The sequence below is a fragment of the Micropterus salmoides genome, unplaced genomic scaffold (genome assembly GCF_014851395.1).
Source record: "Micropterus salmoides isolate LMB-PRFRI ecotype aquatic unplaced genomic scaffold, ASM1485139v1 Ms_hic_scaffold_7, whole genome shotgun sequence".
In the NCBI taxonomy this organism is placed as follows: Eukaryota; Metazoa; Chordata; class Actinopteri; order Centrarchiformes; family Centrarchidae; genus Micropterus; species Micropterus salmoides.
In genome coordinates, this window is record NW_024044459.1 from 30483668 (window position 1) to 30506558 (window position 22891).

Sequence of the window (22891 nt, forward strand, 5' to 3'; positions counted from 1 at the left end):
TTGCAGCAACGATTTAATCTCCAAAATCACTGAAATACTAACGTCAGTGTCTCAACTGTAAGAGCATACGTCCGCTTAGATTTTTACTGTGGCGACATCGCGCCATCTAACGGATAAAGTATTTATTGCATCGAAGAAAGAATATAATGAGCCCCTTTAGTTTCATTACAAAATATATTTTATATATAACATCAGTGGAATCGGTACAAACATGTAAAAAAACACCACTGTGAAAATAATTTGGATTTAGATTAGAGGCATAGTTTTTAGTGGCTACACTCTGGCTACATCATAGACTGTATATAAAAAGGGCTACACCTACGTACAGAAAAAGACTGCAAATGAAACAAGAGGGTTGTCCCCTCCTACTTCCGTATTCGTGTTCCACATTAACAATAGGCTGCTCTAATATGTATTCACTCTGATTTCTCGTGTTGAAGATACGTTAAATCAACCGATAGTCGTATGCATGTAAGACGCAAAACAAGATTTTGGTGAAGTTGCTTAACGACTACTCAGTAGGTCCACGCAAGCGTAACACGCAAACCAAAGATGGATAGCTATGCTGTTAATATAGCTGGTTTCCGACCACTTCGTCGGTTCATCGTTATTTATGATAATTTCAGGCCGTTGTATTGTTGATGTTCTTCTTTTATACAGTCTATTGTTCCGACTAACGGACAGGACGTTTACGTACGCCAGGACTTTCGTTTGGGCTGTATTATGGCGTGAACCATCTTGATATTGTATCTTCTTTGGTTTCACCCAACGCTGTGGTCACCTGATTTGTTGTGTTGCCGATGAAGAAAGATGGCGGCCCACCTGTCGTACGGTAGAGTCAATTTAAACATTTTGAGAGAAGCAGCACGAAAAGAGCTTCGAGAGTTTTTGGACAAGTGTGCGGGGAGCAAGGTAATGAACACACACACACGAAAAACATGGCCGATGCAGCGACGTTAATCTCTTCAGCCTTAATGTCATCGTGGAGCTGTCAATGGTCGGCACGTTGAGCAAAATACACAAGATTACAGGTTATGTTTGAGTGTGAATATATTTAGATACATCTCTTGACAGTGAAGCTACAGGCACATCCGTATATAAGTTGTGTTTGTCCTTTAGGGGGACATAATCACTTATTGGAACCATTAGCTATTGGCTAAATCATAGGTAACACTGACAGTAAACATTTCCGCATACACATCATTTTCAGGTCTTGCCACTGTCTTTATTATGCCCTTGCTCTTTAGGCCATAGTTTGGGATGAATATCTGACTGGACCTTTCGGACTGATAGCTCAGTACTCTCTACTGAAGGTAAGTGCTTTCTGTGCACAGGTGAGGTATCTGGCGTCAAAGGCATATTAATGTACCATATAACACAGGTTAGGCTTAGATATCAATCACATGTTGCATGTTTGTTACTGTGTTTTTCAGGAACATGAAGTGGAAAAGATGTTCACCCTTAAGAGTGGCAGGCTTCCCCCAGCTGACGTCAAAAATATCATCTTCTTTGTTCGTCCCCGACTGGAGCTCATGGACATCATTGCTGAGAATGTATTCAGGTCTGTGTATATGTCTCATTGTCAAGACCAACAGTGTAAACAGTCATGAAGGCATTTACCCTATATAAGACAGTCAAGCATTTTCAAGTCCTCTCTATCACTTTGAAAAGTGATGCAACATGTCCACAACGTGCAACACTTTTGCCTTTGGATTGTGCACCTTTTTTAGTGAGGACAAGATGCATTCGTCACGAGACTTCCACATTTTGTTTGTGCCTCGGCGGAGCATGCTGTGTGAACAGCGGCTGAAGGAGCAGGGCGTGTTGGGCTCTTTCATCAACATTGACGAGTATATCCTAGACCTGATTCCCTATGATGGTGACCTGCTGTCCATGGAGTATGAAAGTGCTTTCAGGGTGTGTTGAACTTGTACATCCCAGACATACAGCATATTAACCACTCAGCTGCTCTATGAAATGAAGAATCTGTATGTTATAAAGTGAAGATTTAGATTTCAAATCAACAGTAGTTTTTAAACACTTTCAAACATCACATGACATGATGATAATTGTAAGGAAATATTTTGAATTTCACACCATTTATTTATAGATGTGGTGTATTTGTAACTAGTCTTATGTGAGTTTACTTTCTTTTTGTCTCTTACAGGAGTGCTACTTAGAAAATGACCAAACAAGCCTTTACCACACAGCCAAAGGCCTCATGACCTTACAGGCATTGTATGGCACCATTCCACAGATCTATGGGAAAGGAGAATGTGCACGTGTGAGTGTGGTGGAAACATTTTTGTATGAAAACTCATGATCAGTATTAAAATTAAAACTGCTAATTGCACATGGACAGAGGTTCAGAAGAAGTCAGGTGGATGAATTTGTTTGAAAAAAATAAATCCTCTGCTCGTTCTCAGCATGTTGCCAACATGATGCTGAGGATGAAGAGGGAGTTTGCCGGCAGTCAGAATCAGATCCTGCCCGTGTTCGATACTCTGCTTCTTCTGGACCGTAATGTTGATCTGCTCACCCCTCTGGCCACACAGCTCACCTACGAGGGTCTCATTGATGAGATCTACGGAATCAGTAATGGTCAGAATAAACTATGACTCCTTCTCATTATGTGTGCATGTTCTAGTTATCTTACATCTGCATATATGTATTTGCCCTTGTATTTATTCCTTCTGATTCACAGGTTATGTCAAGTTGCCTCCTGAGAAATTTGCACAGAAGAAGCAAGGTGAGGCGAGTAAAGATTTACCCACAGAGCCCAAGAAGTTACAACTCAACTCAGCAGAGGAACTGTATGCAGAAATACGGGACAAAAATTTCAACGCTGTTGGAGCAGCGCTCAGCAAGAAGGCCAAAATAATCTCAGCTGCCTTTGAGGTTGGTCTTGTTGCTCTGGCATATTTGCCTGCTCTAAAATGATTATAGTGTATAAACAATGTTAATGTTACAATGGCTGGTACTCCCAGGGAGCTACATGAGATCAGTTCCAGACATCCCAGCAGATCTGATGTGATTGTAATCTCTCTGGCATTTGTTTTTAACCACAAAGGTCATATAAGAAATCTATGAGGTTAGAGATAAGAGAAAGTACTAATTGTTGAAGCAGAATGCTTAACAACATTATTACCATTCTCTTATCAGCTCAGAACTCAGGTACAGTCATTATTATATTTATATTATAACCGAAATGACATTAGTAGAGATTGATAATAAGCAAAATTATGCACCATCAGAGGTGTTCTAACCCTGGAAAGCAGTGAGCATGAGCAGGCTGCTCTTTGCTAATGTGGAAAGTCCACTTTCCATTAGAAAGGTTTTCAGGAACATAATTGATTGTGTGTCTGTGTGTGTTGACATTGTTTAGTATAAAGGGAAGTTGTGTAGATTGACACCAAACTAAAATATTTTATTGTATGTTGTGTGGGGTTGTAGTTAACTAAAAAAAGATGGATCTCCAAATATAATTGGATAAAGGCTGATCAGCTTCCTAACCTTGTTTTTGGTACACTTTTATTGTCTGCCATGGCCAAACTGTTTTACATCTAATTTAATTTGTGCTGTATGATTGACTTTTTGTGATAATTGGATTCCACTATTTCAAAGTGCAGTAGTAGACATATTAACCATTCAGCAATTATAGTGATATTTTTTGCTTTTCAGGAACGCCATAATGCCAAAACAGTGGGGGAAATAAAGCAGTTTGTGTCTCAGCTGCCTCACATGCAGGCAGCACGAAGCTCGCTGGCTAACCACACTTCTGTAGCAGAGCTGATCAAGGACATCACCAGTGCGTAAATAACCTCTTCTCCACTTAAGCTGCTTTACGTTTGTTCTGTCTGCATTTTGGAACGATTCTCACACCATATTATTTTAATATTTTTATTATTTTAATACATTACAAAATAAAGCATTGTGGTTTGTGAAAAAATACACATAATCTTGTTTTCTTTTAAATAACATTGTCCACCAATTTAAGGCAACGTTTGCAGTGATGATATAAATCTTTTTCATTTTGGAATAGCGTTAAAACCTGTGTTTTATGTCTTTTATTTCACCTGATTTTAAGGACTATAGAATCACGTATTTCTTTTTTTACAACATTGAATGTATAAGGTGTCATCTAAGTTTATAATGTCTCATTTCAGCATCGGAGTCCTTCTTTGACAATCTAACAGTGGAGCAGGAGTTTATGACTGGAGTCGACACAGACAAGGTATTCGTCATCTACCTATTGTTTTTCCAAAGCTAATCTGTCATAAAATGATTCCCACATGAGTATGTACATAGATACAATAGTTTCACATGATATTTCAAAAGTTGATTAAAATACGCAAAATAATCGCAAATGCTTAATTGCATCTGTTATTCAAGGTTTAGTTTCACCTGGGCTATTTTGCAACAGTGATTTATATGTTTTATCTATAGCTTGACTATAATTCTGATGAAAGTTATTTTCCATCCAGGTGAACACATATATAGAAGACTGCATTTCCCAAAAGGATCCTCTAATAAAGATTCTGCGTCTGGTGTGTATGCAGTCAGTCTGCAACAATGGCCTCAAGCAGAAGGTGTTTGACTATTACAAGAGGGAGATTCTCCAGGTACGGTCAAAGACGTAAAGATTTCAACAAAGAAAAATTGTTGTGTATTGCTGTGTACTTTCTAAAAAAAAAAAGAACACAGATTACTCAACTGTATTTCACGAATAATTAAAACTGGTATGTGACAGATTTTTCTTTTTTAATAATGCCTGCTTTGGTGTCTCTTTTGAAGACCTATGGATATGAACATATACTAACATTGAACAACCTGGAGAAGACAGGTCTTTTGAAGCCACAGACAAGCTCAAGGAATAACTACCCCACTATTAGAAAAACCCTTAAACTGTGGATGGAGACGCCAATGAACAGGTACGACAATTATGAAAATATCATATCCACCTTCAACACGTACATAATGAGAATAGTTTACTCTTGCATCCTTTGCACTCTGATTACTGCACTATTTGTCAATATGTCTATATTGTTTTGTTCATAGTGTGTATATTAGTGTTGTCTACTCTGTAGTTCGTGTCTGATTTTATTATTATTATATTATTATTTTATTATTGTATAAGTAAGCACATTGTGAGCAATGTACAATCCTGAGTCAAATTCCTCGTATGTGTACACATACCTGGCAGTAAAACTGATTCTGATTCTGAAAAGAACTACTTTAAGGATTAAACCCATGCACTTTTGAGCGTTTGAGGAGGACCTTCACGTCTTTGGCCGTTTGGTTTTTGATTCCCCCAGAACCCCAACGACATCTCCTACGTGTACAGTGGCTACGCTCCACTAAGCATCCGACTGACCCAGGTCTTGGCCAGGCCCGGGTGGCGTAGCATCGAAGAGGTGTTGAAGATGCTTCCAGGCCCACACTTTGAGGAGAGACAACAGCTGCCAGCCGGGCTTCATAAGAAACGTAAGAGCCAATGCAAACTAGGTCTGCTATTTGCCCCACTGCTCACTGAACAGAATAAAAGTAAACGACCTCCTGCCTGCGAAGTGTAGATAAGACACAGGCTTTGTTTGTGTTGAGTCAAGCGCTAAAAAGCAGCAGATTGATGGTACAAAGTGGACAATACCACAGAAGCACTGTCGGTGTTTGTGTTGAAGAGAAGCCTAGATTAAAAACACAGTGACCAGTGCTTTCCTTCAGTTTTCCTCCATCTTTTTGTAATAGCGGTAGTAGGTGTTCCACTGATGTGAGTAATGAATTTAATTATACGCTCAGATTGAAATGTGCTAATTAGAACTGAGCGTTTGGGCATCAGACGGTTGACTTGTTTCTACATGCCTGCCTTACAATAGATTTTAAATGTGATAATAGAGGACTCTAATCCAGGGGGAGGGTGATGGCTAAATTAGTGTTTTCACATTTCAAAATATGGTGCTTTAGCAGAAAGGACTTGGCACTCTTTTCCATTCAGTTGTATTTTGTTTAAGTGGGCGATGGAAGAAATTTGATGGATTTACATAATATTCCTTTTTTAATTCATTTAACTTTTACATTTTGTATACATCTTTTACAGGCCAGCAAGGGGAGAATCGGACAACGCTGGTGTTCTTCCTCGGAGGAGTGTCATATGCAGAAATAGCTGCTCTTCGTTTCCTCTCTCAAATGGAAGACAGTGGGATGGAGTATATTATAGCCACCACGAAACTCATAAACGGCACAACTTGGATCAAATCCCTGATGGACCGGCCTGAATCCCAGACCCCCTGAGTCACCTGCTTGTACACCTGGCCACATCAAACACCCCATCCATTCGAAAACCTCAGTGGCTGTTTTTTTATGTCCGTGTACTGCAGGTGTTTCATTGATGTCTGTGCTGGTTAAACAGCAACTGGTTCTTTAAAGGTGCCCAGTGGAGTTTTCTTGGAAACAAAGTTACGTTAACATTCAGTGTTACTAACAAAACGCGTTGTGTTTATCTTTGAGTTCTGACAAACATGTTGAATGCATTTCCTTCTTCATAACAACAAGCTGATTTTCTTATATATTTCACATCGTCCACTTTTACCATACATGTATTCTTGCTTGCCTTTGCTGGTGCTTTACTACGTTTCTTTGTACAGTACCACCACTAACTGCGGCTCAGTGGAATGTGTATCACATTGCATGATACAAAAAAAGTTGACCCACTTGTAAAAACAACAGAGTGCTTTTAGTGGTCATAAACTCCACAGGGTACCTTAATTTGCACCCAGAAAAAATAATATAAAGCTGGTTTAGTGCTACTGTTTATCATACAATCGCTTTCTCCCCTGGCTACATTTCCATCAATGAGGTCATTGCTTTATTATGGAGCCACTGTAAATATGTATGTATGTTTGTATGATTAAAATCTTTGAGATGATGTCATGCATAAGAGGATGAAAGGTGCACTCCTTTCGTAGGACATTTTCAGTTTTGTGTAGCTTTCGCTGGCATAATAGGTAAATAAAGTCTTAACAAGTGTAACTGATATTAGTCTTGAATTACGTGATCATGTGGGAAGCCATTTTACTGATGTTTAGTAGATCATTTTTCAGAAAGGCAAGCTGATTTTGATCAAGGAAAGCAGATGGAAGGCAGGGACGGGAGTGTATCCATCAGCAGCGGTCTTGCTCGCTGAAGGAGCAATTAGCGCAGTAACAGGCCTCAAGATCAGCCGGTAATGGCCCTGTGCTGTCTGGAGAGCGCAGCCCATGATTTGACAGCGCAGGACACTGATTGAATTAGGAGGCCATTTGCTCCATGTTCCGGTAGAGGATAACTGTGCCGCAGAAGGGTGTTTGATCTCTGTTTCAGTCAATACCTTCTCCGTGCCTTACAGCATGAACATAGGGAGACCTGCTGACAGCAGTCAGATATTTTAGTGAACTCAGCTCAAGTAAATCTACATTCATTTCTTCAATGTTGATTGGCTAGAAGACCTGGAAACTGCTTTGATTAAATTAATTAGAATACTTTTGTGGATTTTGCTTGATGGCCAAAATCATACACTGCAGTTTCTTTGTTTGAGGAGTTGGTGTACTGAAGACTTGAACTCCCATTAGATCAATCCCAGGGGATTCAGATCCTTGCGATCACTTATTGCTTTTGGCCCCTCCCCTGTCATAAGGGCTTGAAACGCTCACGGCAGCACACACCAACTTGGACTTCAGGGCTGGAAGCAGAGGAGCCCACTTTCTAATCAGCCCTGCTCCAACAACACCAAGGTATGATTGGTTTACTTTTTTTTTACTATTTAAATTCCGTCTTGTGGAGGTTTGTTATTCATGCATGTTTGAATTTTGTCTTTTTTTTGTTTAAGTCTGTTAAACCTTAACAGGACAAGATATTAACATGTTTTTAATAAGACAACTGACTAAATTGTACCTATGTTTCTTTTTAACTTTGAGACATTGCAAAAAAAACAGTCTATTTTTATCAGCACATGTTTCATACATGAGCTTGGCTGTTACTTCTGTATCCTGAGGAATAACTACTTCAAAGATAACATACATGAATGTATTAGATGTTACTTTCCCCTAAAAATATCTGACAGCAGTTTCAGGTGTCATGAAAGGTGAATCCTGGAGATGTTCAACAGTCTGTAATGTTTGTGACTATACACAAACAAAGCAGATCAATACTGAACCCATTTAGTGCAATTTACAGATACATTATTAATAGCGCTCTTGTGACAATGTAGCCTTCTCAGGCTCTACAAGGCTAGGAACAAATCAATCTGCACATCTAATAAAAATAAATTTGAACACATTTAATAATACATAACACACTAAAAACAATGTACTTCCTACTTAAATTAAAGTCACTGTTAAAGTTTTGTTTTCTATTCTGTTAGATTTCTGTATTCTTTGCAAAGCTGATTTCTTTTTTAATATTTTAACATTTGTTATCATACATGGTTTCTTGCTTGCCTTTTCTACGTTTGTACGGTGCCACCACCAACTGCTGAAATATGAGAAACGTGTGTTTGCAGAATGGGTCGAGGTGAGAAAATGGGACACCTGACTCAACCTGGTCGCAGGAAGAAGACTCAGCAGGAGCCTATGGATGTGGATCCCTTGTTAATCCGCTTCCTCCGGACATTCAGGGAAATCCTCAAATTTGTTCTCTTCAGCTATACGGTGCTGTTTGGTGCTTTGCTCCTTGCCAGATGGACCACTTATTTCATGGTGGGAAAGTAAAAAGAAACCGACTGTGGAAGAAAGAGCCTGTTCTTGGACTTGGAGCGCATTAATGAAGTTGATCATATGTAACTTCATGGGATTTGTGGTCTATGCAGTGCCTATAAATTATTCATGTCTCCAAACATGATCACAGCTGGAGTGATCATGTTTGTTTCCCTGTTTGATTTACACTCTGCAGTAGAGCTCACAGCTTTTGTGCATTTTTTTATTAATTAAACAGGGTGTTGCAGGCATATTGAGAATTATATTTAAAAACATTTTAAACAAGCCAGTTTGCATCAGATGTGATTGTTGACAGAGTTTAAATGTGCAATATAGAAACTATAATATCTGCTAAGTTGACCACAATGAAGCTATAAAACGTGTTTGTATAGTTGTGTGGCATACAAAAAAACAGTATTGTGTATTTTTCCATGGGAATTACGTATAAAGTTGGGCAAAAATGTTTATGTAAATAAGACATATCAGGAGTGGCAATGTCAGCAGGGGGACTGTTTCTCTGTTTTAGTGCTAATTTCTCCTGAATGAATAAGTGAAACAAAGCTGTCCCTTCTGAGCAATTTTGAACAAAGCACAATATAAACAGAAATGATTTGTGCCTTAAGCCTTAGAGTTGATATCTAGTTTTACGGCCTTTATTATTTCAATTTATTTTGTGCTTATATGATGCATAATCCCAAATAAACGTGTGATTAGTCAAATAACCAAACACTGGGGTGTCCCTGTGGTTTAGGGGTTACGATGCCGACCATGCGTAGCAATGTCCCCAGTTCGAGTCTGGCTTGGGGCCTTTTCTTGCATCTCTTGCCCTCAATTCCTGCTGTCTCTCTACTGCCACTATCTTCTTTACAGTTATTTAAATGAAATAACCAAAAACTGATGGACAGAGAGTGGGATTAAGCTTGCCAGTGGGCCCTCTTTGTGGACACAGATGATGATCTTCACATGTCACAATGGGAAAAGCACATGTAAATAATAAAATGAATGATGGCTGAATTCCATTTAGCAGCTTCAGTTTCCTCCTATTATTGTACATGCTGTCACACTGTCATGACTTACTGAGATACTTGAATAGAACAGAGCCATTGTTAATGTTATTAGTGACACCTGAGCTTTTACAGTTATGACAAGTCAAAATGTCTGTTGTGACAAAGGCCTCAAGGGGTCCAATGCAAATTTTTGCCCTTGGGCCCTGGTGCCTCAAGTTCAGTTTATATGGTTTCTATGGGAGCAGTTAGTTTGTCACTCACTTGTTACATCTGTGCACCAAGGCTGGCCTTTTCAGAGAGGCATCCTCCAAATATGATGTCCCCAAGGTGCAAGAAATTGGCAGTTGCAGGTGCCACCGGAAGACTTCCGTTTGTGGGGGGTGTTTTATGAGTGCAAACCATAGGCTATATATATATATATATATATATATATATATATATATATATATATTAACCCCCCCCACACACACTAAATTTAATGTTTTAATAACTGAGATGCAAGCAGCATCCAAAAAGTTAATTAAACAGTCTAATTTATATGTTTTACATTGACATACATATTATGAATGATGGTTGAATTACCTTTAGTTGCCATTTGAATTCAATCTAAAATAAAAATTATAAAAGTAAACCTTAATTTCCAAATTAAATCGTGTTCACGTTTACTGTGAAGCCAAAAACCAACCTTGCGTGAGCGGGTTAGTTCGATTTAATTCACTGAAACAATTCACATGGGCGGGGTTTAGCTATTTCAGGGTTTTGTAAAAAAGTCCTAAGGGTTTTTCACTGAAAATTAAACACGCGGTAAACCAGTTAACCATGTGGTGTCCCGGGACAGGAAAAAGACCCACGTCGCTGACGGAGTCATCCAGATTAAAATTGCATGATGCACCCTCACCGCTCTCTGTTTGTTGCTTGCTGAAAGCCGCCCGCGTTGCGCCATTTTGAAAGTGTAATGGTGGGAGAGGCAGAGGCGAGGGAAATCTCAAAGTAGAGTGCAAAGTCTACAATTCACTACGAAGGATTGTGGTTTACTTTCCCTGTTTGCAAACTATTTCGTGCTGTCTATATCGACTGGGCCGAGGACTTGCACGGTCTTCGGAGTTACTAACACCACTCTCCGGTTTATTCCTCCACGGCTCCTCGGTCAGAACCACCCAGCCGACCCGGGTCAGCACTGCTTCAGTCCAGGGCCCGAGCCCGCTACAGAGACACCCTCTGTCTGAGACGCTCACCATGGCAGGTAAAACTAGAGAGCAAAGACTGTCAGAGTATCTGAGGTTTAATTATTATTTAACAGTTACTATCCTGTTCAGTGCAGATGATGGGGTTGTCTCTGTTGTGATTACCCCGCAGGCTAGCTAGCAAGCTAGGATACTTCCAAGGTGCTAATTAGTGTAACGTTATGTCACCGACAGTGTGAAAGTGAGCGTTTTCGACAGTAAAGAGGCTGTAACTATTGCCTGTGCCTGGGTATATGTGACGCCATTTAAAATATGCATTAAGTATGTAGTCAAATGCGGCCTTGTTCTCATATTGCAGATTTTATAGCTAAGTTAGCACCAGGCTAACGCGTGCAAAGTTGTCTTTGATGGCGGGGTGTTAAAACTTGGGTTTGTGTTTCGTGCAGGGGCCGGTGGTGGGAACAGTGATGTGCAGTGGTGCTTTTCCCAAGTCAAAGGAGCAATAGACGATGATGTCGCTGAAGGTGAGTCCATGTGGTGGTCACTGAACATTTGCCAGCCTGTGATTGGCATGCTGAGCACGCTTGTTTTGAAGTTAGCTCCAATGCTAACTGCTACTCCCTGTTTGAGGTATCTGTGCATATCATGAAAAGCTATTTTAGAGCATTAACCTGATTACACTCAATTAAAAACGTCAGTGGGTTGGCTCATTCTTGCTGATAGTCCAGTAGGCCTTTACCGACTGGCGACTAGTGACAACATTCATCTATTTTTTACATAATTGCTGCAAAATGTCAACTTTTACAATTCCTCAGTGTTTTTGTCCAGTGTGTAAAGTAACAATCGCATGCGTGGGCATGAAATGCATATCACTCAGCTTTTACCTCTGCAGGACAATGGCATTTTGTAAACAAGTAGGAAGTTACTGAAGCAGTGCAGAATCACTTTGCTTGGGCTCAAACTCAAATGTGTGTTCACAGATTGCCTTAAGGTCCCACTTTCAAAGGGTCTGATTAGGCCAAAAGGAAAAGCCTTTGCTCAGCTCTGTCAGTAGGTCATATTCTGAGACTTCTACTGCAAACTTAATATGATCGAGGTGAAGGAAATTTTATTTGTTATGCTTAAAGCATCACAAAATTACATGTAATGAATGAAAACCTTGACAGCATAGTGTCTTTCCAGAAACGCTGTATTGGGTTCACATTCAGGACAGATTCCATTTCCTCAAGTTTTTACCTTCATAGGTACAAAAAGACCTGTGGTGGTTTCCTATTGTCCAATGAGTAAGTTCAGAAGTGCCCTAAACACTTATATTTACAGTACACGATGGACTTATTTGCGTGTTAAGGACTACACAGTTGTTTACTGTAAACTTTACCTGAGAACAAGTATAAATGCGATCCTCTCCTTTTGTCAATACACAGCAGTATACATAGGCAGAAAACTTAACACTATAATAGTGTAGCAGTTTTATTTTACTCCTGCAGAAATACACTCCTTCACTCTGCCCTCTTTTGCTGTGTATGAGAGTTTGTATGGAGTCAGGTCGTATCAGGCACTCTGTGTGCTGTGTTAAGAGCGGAACAACACCACAGTCTATATTAAGGATTGCACTAGCTCAGAATAGTGCCAGCCTTTAAACAGGGATTGATTGTTGTGTTATAGGATTTGATGAGAATGCTTGTCTTTTTTTAAAGTGCTGAATAGCTGTTCCCCCCCCTCCTAAGCGTGTTTAGTAGATGTTTATTTCCAGTGTGCCTGCGCACTGTAGTGTGTGTGTATATACATGTATGTCACTGCTCTGTAATTTTCACCATGGTTGTCATGGTTTTCACCACTCACAGGTGGACAAAACTGGAGCAAACGTACAATATCTTTTTGTGCATCACTGAGAGGAAATGAATTGTTCAACCAAGAAAACCTTGCAAACCAATGCAAAATATTTTCACATTTAACACACCACAAATTAGTGAACAGGCTCTCTTTTACAGTAGCAAATTACACTCTGAATGGGATGATATTCTAATTGCACTACCTTTTTGACAGCTGATATCATATCTACTGTTGAATTCAACCACTCGGGGGAGCTGCTAGCTACTGGGGACAAAGGGGGCCGTGTTGTCATCTTTCAGCAGGAACCAGAAGTAAGTTTTGGTGACTCATCTGACTAAAACTTAGGCTGCATTCACACTGCAGGCCTTCATGCTCAACTCAGATTTATTGCCCAGATCAGATTTTTAATATTTAATTTTTTATGTGATATCAGACTCCAGTGTGAACTAACCATAGCCTGAAAGTGACCCACATGCGCAAAATAATCATATGTCACACGTAGCATGCTGTCGTATGGAAGTAAAATTGGTTTTGCCACGTTTCCATTCAACCGCGGCTCCCACTTAGCACAGTATGGTGGTGATAGTTGCTCTATATTGACGTTAGTGTTGCATGGATTCAGATCCTACTGTCCAGACTCGTTAAAAAAAATCCAACCTGTATCTGATCTGGACTACATATAATATAAATGTCCCGAATCTGATCTGGAAAAGATGAGATTCTATGTGACTTTGGCTGTTCACAGTATTATAAAACAAAATCTGATCTGAGTCACACATGAGCAAAAAATGTCTGATTTGGGTCACTTTGGCCTGCAGTCTAAACGTGGCCCAAGTGTGTACAAACAGTGCAATAAGGTTGCACTTTTCACTTTATTCATAATTTATGCCGCAAATACCATTTGAAATCAAAAAACTAAAACCCCACTGTGACTTTTGACCACATTCATGAGCTGAAATGCCAACTCTTGCTCTCAGCATAGCTCTGTCTATCTTAATAATACTTTGTTATTGTGTATTATGCTTGTTGTAGTAGTAATAATAATAATAATACTTTTTTAAATTAACTCTGATCTGCGGGCTGTCATTGTTTAGAGTAAGAGTCAGCCACAGTGTCGAGGAGAGTACAATGTTTACAGCACCTTCCAGAGCCATGAGCCTGAGTTTGACTACCTGAAAAGCCTTGAGATCGAGGAGAAGATCAACAAGATTCGATGGCTGCCTCAGAAGAACGCAGCACAGTTCCTTTTGTCTACAAATGGTTAGTAAACGAGGATAATAATTCAATTGCTTCACTGTAGTAAATTTGAGCTAAAACCTTTCCATTTGGCAGCAAGAAATCAAAATTTACACATTTTCTTCTGTTACTGAAGATGAGTTTTTCCCTGATGTCCGCTCTTGCTCATTGGCAGACAAAACCATAAAGCTGTGGAAAATTAGTGAGCGTGACAAGAGACCGGAGGGCTACAATTTGAAGGAAGAAGATGGGCGATACAGAGATCCCAATACAGTCACAACACTACGGGTGTGTATAGTTGCATTATCACTGTCCCAATAATGTTCCACATGTATGTATTATTAATTATGTTGTTATTAGCCTTTGTTTTTAATGTCAGATTTGTAATTGTAAGCTACAGTTGGGCCTCTGTGCTGGCGATGAAACAGTGAATAAGACGCATGCCTCTATTGTGAGAGACCTGGGTTTAATCCCCCACTGTGACACATCAACCGATGTGTCCCTTAGCAAGACACTTTACCCCTAGTTGCTCCAGACGCGTGCGACCTCTGACATACTTAGCAGTTGTAAGTCGCTTTGGATAAAAATGTCAGCTAAATGAATAAATGTAATGTAGTTTCCAAATATACACTGAGGCTAGACTATTTTTTTTTTGTTTAAGACTATTACTGTTTGTGTCCTTTTTATTAGTGAAACAGATTTCCCCCCACACTACCAACAAAATATAGAATATTGCCAGACTTATGCACAACCACAGATTTGTTTGTGCCTAGTGGAAATAATTAATGTATTTTATAAAATAGAGGACAATTTGATGACCACACAATTTAATGTATTTTGTCTAAAAATAAAGTGACACTAACACTGCTCCTCTCCTCAGGTGCCAGTATTCAGGCCCATGGACTTGATGGTGGAAGCCAGCCCTAGACGAGTGTTTGCAAATGCTCACACCTACCATATTAACTCCATCTCAGTCAACAGTGATTGTGAGACATACCTGTCTGCAGATGACCTGCGCATTAACCTGTGGAATCTGGAGATCACAGATCGCAGCTTTAGTATCCTTTTGTTGTGTAATTGCATGCAGCCACTGTCTTCTGTACGTCTCCTGACATAAGTTGTCATAGTTATTCACATAGACTTTAATTATCTCACCTGTGGAGGCTCGTACAAATGGCTTCCATGTGTTTTTATAATTGGGCTTTTTAGTTTCTAAGCAGTAACTGTTCTTGTTAGTTGGAAATGCTATGTAAACTAATGAATGGTATGTCCAGGTAACTTTAGTTCTTTCATTGAGGTAGCGTTGACTCACTGTCAGATTATGATCCTCTGCATGCATCCTGTTCACACATCAGTCAGATTGGTCAGACTGTGCGTCACTCAGTCACTGCAAAAACTTTGACCTTAACCTCACTTCTTCAGATATTGTTGACATTAAGCCAGCCAATATGGAGGAGTTGACGGAGGTGATAACGGCAGCAGAGTTCCACCCCAATCAATGCAACACTTTTGTCTACAGCAGCAGCAAGGGCACCATCCGCCTGTGTGACATGAGGGCATCAGCACTGTGCGACAAACACTCCAAACGTAAGTCAGTTACATTTATTGCTGTGTGCATGCAGGGGAGCTGTTGAATTCATAAGGGTGTCTGTGATATGCCTAAGGAAACTGTATGATAGACAATTTAAAATGGAATAGATTATGCTGTACAGCATATAGACAGCATATTTATGCAGCACTAAACAGAAGTTTTAGTAAATGCCTTGGTCACATCCCACATTGATTACTGCAATGCAATATTAGCAGGCATCCCTAACAAACTTATTCACCTCCTACAACTCATCTGAAACGCTGCAGCAAGTCCACTGAACATATCACTCCTGTTGATACAACTACACTGGCTCCCTGTTAATCAAAGCCCTCCACAATCTGTCTCCTACTTATCTCACTGACCTCATTCAGACCTACACGCCCCCCCCCCTCACAGGACTCTATTACAAAATTCAAAACTCATTTGATTGTCGATGTCTTCATTTGATTTACTTTTTGTTTTGTTTGTTTTTATGGTGTTTTAATGATGCTGTGTAGTATTGCTGCTTGTCATATTTTATGACATACGGTGACTTTGAGTGTCATAGTGGCTGTAGTATCTTTATCAACCTGCACGGATAAAAATGGCATTCAAATACCAGACAACTTGATTGGGAGGTAGCTTTTTATTTATTTTTTTACGGCTGAGCTACAGCATCTGCTGCAGTCCTGAGGAGAAGTCTTAATTAGTGAAGCACCATACTGAGCTGACAAGTCTGGTAAAAGGGTGTCAAATACCATTATCAACACGTACACACTTTCCCGAAGTCTAATTAGATAAACGCCATGCTGTACACCTGTGTCAGCTCAGTCCTGTCAAAGTTGTGTGGGCGACATGGAAAATGTCTTTATTTAGACAGTTGTTGACCAGAAGGAGTTTTACAAAGCGAGTTGGTGCAGGAGTTTGTAAATATGTTTATTAAATGTGTGCACAGAATTTATATTAAAGGAGGAACCTTGAGCAAAAGTGATACGTTTGCCAAAATTTGAGACTGAGAGCGCGGCCAGAACATGAGGGCGTCCCTGCAGTGACCACAAGATTAAAACTGAGCTGTATACGTTGCTGCATTAAATTAACACAGCAATATATATATATGATTATATCATTACAATTAATGGCAGTATATACTAATGATATGCATCCTTTTCTTTAAGTGTTTGAAGAGCCAGAGGATCCAAACAATCGGTCATTCTTTTCTGAGATCATCTCATCCATCTCTGATGTAAAATTCAGCCACAGTGGACGCTACATGATGACCCGCGACTACCTGTCAGTCAAAATCTGGGATCTCAATATGGAGACCCGGCCAGTAGAGACATATCAGGTCTGTAACGGTCCCCGTGCTAAAACAGAAATAAGGTTACATTGGTTACATTGGCATCTTCATTCTACTGTCTCCACAAGAGGGAGGTGTTTTACAGAAGTCATCATTGAAATATCCAGATGTCTTGATATTTTATTTTCACTTTTGCACAACTGTGTATTATAACTACACCTCCTCTTCATCCCTTTCTTTTAACAGGTGCATGAATATCTCAGGAGTAAGTTGTGTTCGCTCTATGAGAATGACTGCATCTTCGACAAGTTTGAGTGCTGTTGGAATGGGAACGACAGGTGAGTATCCATATTGTATGCGTTGCCAGATTAGAAAGATGCCCAAAATTTCCTCTTTGGCTTATTTATCATGCTATTGGAATTCCCTACACGTTCAACATGTAGGACATGCAAATGTTTTGGGCTGACCCCATCAGCACTGACCTTATCATGTACTGTGCTTATCTGCCTCATGCAGAACATGAGTATAGGGCTTAGGCGGTATCAATGTTTTACGTTAACCGGGGAATTCAGAAATCCCAAAGGTATGATTTTCAATATTGTCAAGAATACAGACACGCCTCTTTCTATTCAACTGATACGGAGAGGCTGTATTAAGGTTAGGGTTGATTGAATTTAAACAGTTTTGCAATGTTTAAGTGCTAGAACCTTGCCTGATGATGGTGGGAGTATGTAGGAGTTTAACTTTTGATCCGCTAGTCACACTCTTATGCACCTGTCTCACGAAATAGATGTGCGAAGTATTCTTCTGTTCAGAATTTTCCAACTTGCTGCTGTCAGGCCAAAAGCCAGTGTTGGGCAAGTTACTCAGAAATTGTAATGTTTACTAGTTACTTATTACTCCTTAAAGAAGTAATAATATTACTTCACTTATTACTGGGTGATAAAAGTACTCATTATGTTAAAATATTACTTTCACTACCCTCCCCCCAACAAAACAGTCTCCTGACTTTTTAACTAATATCATATTTTTAACCGCAGCAAGGTGTGTTTTTATAAAGCAAGTAAATCCCAACTTGAGCTACTGTTTTTCTGCACATGTATTTATAAGAGCAGTATTCAGTATTTTTACAAAACGTTACGTTGCTTAATGCCACTCTCCTGACGAGTGCATGCATCACTGGCAGTAGCAGCTGGAGTTTCTTTTCATAAGTTTTACATTGCTGTGCTGCTTTAGCAGATGCTACAGTAAATTGGATGTAGAAATGTTCACGATTAAAAGCTTTTTGCTTGTCGCACAAAGTTTACAACGGCCGATAATTTTCTTTGCATATTAATGGTGATACTTGTAGCTGTAGAAAGAACGCCTGTCTCCATCGTTCTCCATTCTTCCTTTTAGTTTTAGTTTCTAACAGCCGAATTGAACAACTTATGGTCCGGTCCTGCTGACCTGCAGCGCAGTCGTGCATTCACGTCAAGTATGGTCTGTTCAGTAACGCAGCGTTACTTGGATTAGTAACTGTAATAATATTACTGTTTTGGAAAAGTAATCTGTTACACTACTAGTTACTGGGAAAAGCAGTAATTTTACATTAACACGTTACTGCCCAACACTGTATGATTTTAATAAAAGACTAACTCATTTAATCAGATGAATTACTTTATTCAAACTGAGAATTAGTTATAGAATTTGTTTTTTTATTTTTCCTAAGATGATTGTGTCAGAAAGTATAAGTATATATCAAAGTGTAATCTGAAAATTGCAGTAGAGGCATGGAATGTAAACTTCATATCACATACCCCGGTGAAATCAGTCAGAAAGGTATTACAAAAGAGATATCGGCCAAGCCTTTTAAGCGACTTACTTTATGTGGCAGAGGGGGATTCTGTACATACTCCTGGTTGGGGTTCGTGGCAGAGAACAATGCACTTGTGGCTTTTTAAATTCATTAAATCTCTCTGTCTCTGTCTGCAGCGTCGTGATGACCGGTTCCTACAACAACTTCTTCAGGATGTTCGACAGAGGCTATCGGCAGGACGTAACCCTAGAGGCGTCACGGGAGAACAGCAAGCCACGATCTGTCCTTAAACCTCGCAAAGTAAGCACAGGTGGGAAGCGCAAAAAGGATGAGATCAGTGTAGACAGTCTGGACTTTAACAAGAAGATCCTCCACACTGCCTGGCATCCTCTGGACAACATCATTGCTGTGGCCACCACCAACAACCTGTACATATTCCAGGAAAAACTGAACTAGCATTTCATGAACCGCTCAGATCCCAGTTTCCGCTTGAGCCCCACTGCTCTGATACACACATAGAAACAATATCTGTCCGTCTTTGGCTAAATCTCTGAGGCTTGATTGATCTTCCCTTTATGATTTTAGTATTGAATGTGACAAGACTTACTCTGTCAACAACAGTGGCATTAACCCAGTATATCCACACAGGCCATCACAAGCTCATTTCCATATGTATTACAAATATAAACATGCAGATCTGAGTCCAGAACTTGGGATTTAGTTTCATGGATTTTCTCCATTACGAGCACTCCATTCACAAAGCTACCGTTTGCAACTCTACTACATCCCAAACCAAAGGGGAAATGTGTGAAATACACACATTTGGCTAGTTTGTTTCCGTATTCTTTTGTGCCATCGTGACATGATTCATTTGTGTTGTTGCTACCACTTGTTAAGTTTTTGTAGCTACCATGTTTTATTAGTTTGAAATAGGAAATTCTTTCTACTGTTTATACTTCTTTCTGTCACCAAGTTCCTTTTCGTACTGACCTGAAACACTAATACAAGCTGTCAACACTCCATATTTGCCCCAAGTTTTTGTCAAGTTGCCAAGCTCATTCAACTCTTCTCTCCTTATGTACAGTACAGTTATGCTGTTAAAGGACTATTCTAGTGTTATAAAACGTTTTTCATGTCGTTTTCTACAAATAGTGAAACTTGCATTACTGCTAACCTTTTGTCCACAGCGGACCAATATTTATTAGATCCAATTTTCAAGTCAGCCACTACTTTACATTAATTTCTCTACAGTAAAGAAAGTCACCTTACTTGAAACCGACTTGACTTGTATTCCATGGCAGTGACCTTTTTGTTGTCTTTGATTAAGTCAAAGTAATTGTTTGGTGGTAATGCGGTTGCAAGCAGGAAAGCTCAGTGTGTTCAAGTGTACCAAACCAAAACCTAAGACTGTATGTTCACTGAGATGGATTACTTATCTCAAACAAGTTTCATGCCTGCATTATTGTGTACTGAAATGTGAAATTTGGGGAACTGGTCAGCAGTAATGTATGTCATTTCTAGGTAATGGCCAAAAACATAAATATGAAACAACAAAACACCAGAGTTGTCCTTTAACATGGACACAAAAATGGCGTGCGCACACATTTGTCAGGTATGGTGTTTTGAGTTAAATGGGGGCTAATCATGCCAGAGTAACCAGTTCTACACTCTAAGGTTAAACTCGTTTAAAGCTGTCCTCCCGCTGGTCAGACTGGACATGTGTGGACCACTATGTAAAGCTCAGGACAAAAGCTTATATACGTGGAAGGGCATAATGGTGTGATGTAGCCTGATTGTTTCATGGTCTGTGGCACCAAACTGAGTGCTGCTGCCAGGGTCCCCACAAAGCCTGTTGTGGTGTTAGATTGATCGACCGCTTTACCCTCTGGATCTAGTTTTTTTTTTTTTTTTTTTTTTTTATGTTTTGTACTGTACCTGATGATAAAAGAATAATCACTATAGCTGATTTATTTTTGTATAAATTAAGGCAATAGGATTACAGTCTGATCACTGTAGTTTCTTTAGCTGTCTGTCTCGGGCTGATTGTAGATGGCAGGTTGCCTGGTCGGGTCACCTTTTAGTCATGACTTTGGGATATTTTCTTTATTCCTGCAGGTATTTCTTTAAAAGATGAGACTTTTTGTGACGTCAAAGTGTGTCGTTTCTCAAGTGGGATGCCCAAAGAAAAGTATTTTCAGGTGTCGGTACCTCTGTAGTCGTAAGCACTATAACAGTTTATTTTTTTAATTTGGCAGACTGTGACTGCTGTTTATGTAGAACTTTATTTGGAGTTAGATTCTGAGTTAATTTGGATCTTAACATTCTGTTTTTGTGCCATGGTTTTGTTTATGAATCCTTTTGCTCGCTGTGAAAGATTAGGACCTTGTAGGTCTAAATGAGAAAGGCATTTTAATCAACATGTTATGTTAAAACTGTTAATCACGTTCTCTAAAGGTAGTCAAGTCAGTTGACTAGGCAGTTACTGATTTTTAATTATTGTATGGAATATCTTCTCTCTCCTGTGATGCAGGATAATACATACATGTTGGCTTAAAAGGGAGAGTTTGTGAAACATTTGGTTTGCAGATGATTGTTGTACGGCAGCCGTCATTAACAACTTTTTTTGAAATAGTTGTATTGAAATAGTTTCTCTGCTTCAGTCACATGCTGCCAATCCTCTTCTGGAGCAAACCGGTTGATTATAGCACAGTTTTCCACTTCACTGAAATGACTTTTTTTAAGACCTATTTAGCCATTGAATCAGGGCATGAAGCTTATTGGTCCATTGGATCATATTTATGTAAGTTAATGTGTCACTCCTGCCTTAGAGAACTTATTTCCAATCACTAGGATGCCACCAAAATAACCACCCATCTCCAGATGGTGGTGTAAGGCTACTGCTGAGTGTCACTCTCTCAGGGCTTTGGGTAATGTCCTTTTCAGTAATGATGCTTATTTTGCAACCTTTTGAAACTTTTTCTTTGTCTAATGCAAGATTGTGTGAGGGTCAGTCAACTTATTTTCCTCTTGTCATATATAAATAAACCGGTGTAATGTGGCACCTTTGTCCCATTCCACAGTCAAGGATGATACAGTCAATTAGCCACCACCAACAAGAAGTGCTTTCCATTCAAAATATGAGATCAGCTATCAGCCTCGTCCCGTAATTCATCCAAAGGAAACATCTATTCACTCACTAATTGTTCAATAACCATTGTTCTTACAACCTGGAAGATGATAGAAATGTTGGAAAATGCAAAAATCTGTGTAAAAAGAAAGTATCAAATTTGAATTGGCACTTTTGTTTTTGAAAATATCTTGTTACATTGGCTTTTTTAAAAATCTAATCTTTGCAGAGGCGGTCATCACCGACTGTACGAGTGTCAGAGAATTATTGAATAAACGGTCACTGATGTTCATAGATCTTTGTCACTTTCCCCTCATACTGTCTTCATAGCTGTTGTTCACGGCTGTGGTGTAAACCGCAAAGACATTTAGAAGAACCCTAATGCCTTTCTTATAGCATAAAGAAAAAATAAGATAATCAAGTATGTTTCTTGAATTTTTCAGACAGGAGACTGCTCAGGGGACTTAACTGCTGCTCTGTGATCAAAACCTTGTACCTTCAAGGGGGGGGAAAAAAAAAAAGCAGCTTTTCAGGACTTTATTAAAAACTGCCTTATTTACAGGTAGGGTATACACCTTTTGAAATTAAAGTTGCTATAATTGCTTTTGAACATGAACCTTGGGTCAACGTAACGTGCCCTCCACATACAAAGGATCATGAAATCTCAAGGAAAGTGTCTAAATTGGAGTTATGAGGTTTTTCCACTTGAAGCAGCATTATATACATGTCTAATGTATCACAGGAGTAAAAACAAAATGCACTTTTTATTTTTGTGAATTTCTTTAATTTCTATAGTTTTGTTTATTTCTTTTAAGGGACTCTTGAATAAAGATTGTAGGAGAGTTTTGGTGATCTGTTGGGGGGGGGGGGGCTACAAAGGGTTCAATGTACAGCAATGTTTGTCTTTGTCAAATTGAATAAAGTACAGTTTAGATGAAAAGTAATAAAGAATTTCAAACCTGACTTCTGAATAAATATTTAACTGCTTTATGGCTTGTTTATGGAAGATAATGTGCTGTAAATGTAATGCCTGTTTATGACATTTCTTCACCAAGGCAGAGTTGCTGCAGTGCTCTCAAAAGTAGCAGTAGTAGTATTTTCAAATCCCTACCG

The 22891-nt window shown here is 39.3% G+C and overlaps 2 protein-coding genes across 2 annotated transcripts; both read left to right on the forward strand.

Moving 5' to 3' along the window:
* The first annotated feature begins 763 nt into the window (after positions 1 to 763).
* LOC119892058 (vacuolar protein sorting-associated protein 33A-like) lies at positions 764 to 7030 on the forward strand. Its single transcript, XM_038704141.1, is given in 14 exon segments — positions 764 to 912; positions 1248 to 1313; positions 1434 to 1561; positions 1731 to 1917; positions 2168 to 2284; positions 2427 to 2601; positions 2705 to 2898; positions 3682 to 3808; positions 4167 to 4234; positions 4485 to 4622; positions 4795 to 4912; positions 4915 to 4931; positions 5316 to 5484; positions 6095 to 7030. Coding segments are annotated over 14 exon segments (1800 nt in total). The 5' UTR covers positions 764 to 810; the 3' UTR covers positions 6289 to 7030.
* Positions 7031 to 10630: 3600 nt separating this feature from the next.
* Positions 10631 to 22741, forward strand: ppp2r2aa (protein phosphatase 2, regulatory subunit B, alpha a). The gene is made up of 10 exons (XM_038703632.1): positions 10631 to 10976; positions 11364 to 11441; positions 12964 to 13061; positions 13845 to 14010; positions 14162 to 14274; positions 14867 to 15044; positions 15409 to 15573; positions 16732 to 16901; positions 17100 to 17191; positions 18828 to 22741. Exons 1-10 carry the CDS (start codon positions 10970 to 10972, stop codon positions 19105 to 19107), a joined length of 1347 nt encoding a protein of 448 aa, XP_038559560.1. The 5' UTR covers positions 10631 to 10969; the 3' UTR covers positions 19108 to 22741.
* Positions 22742 to 22891: the final 150 nt, after the last annotated feature.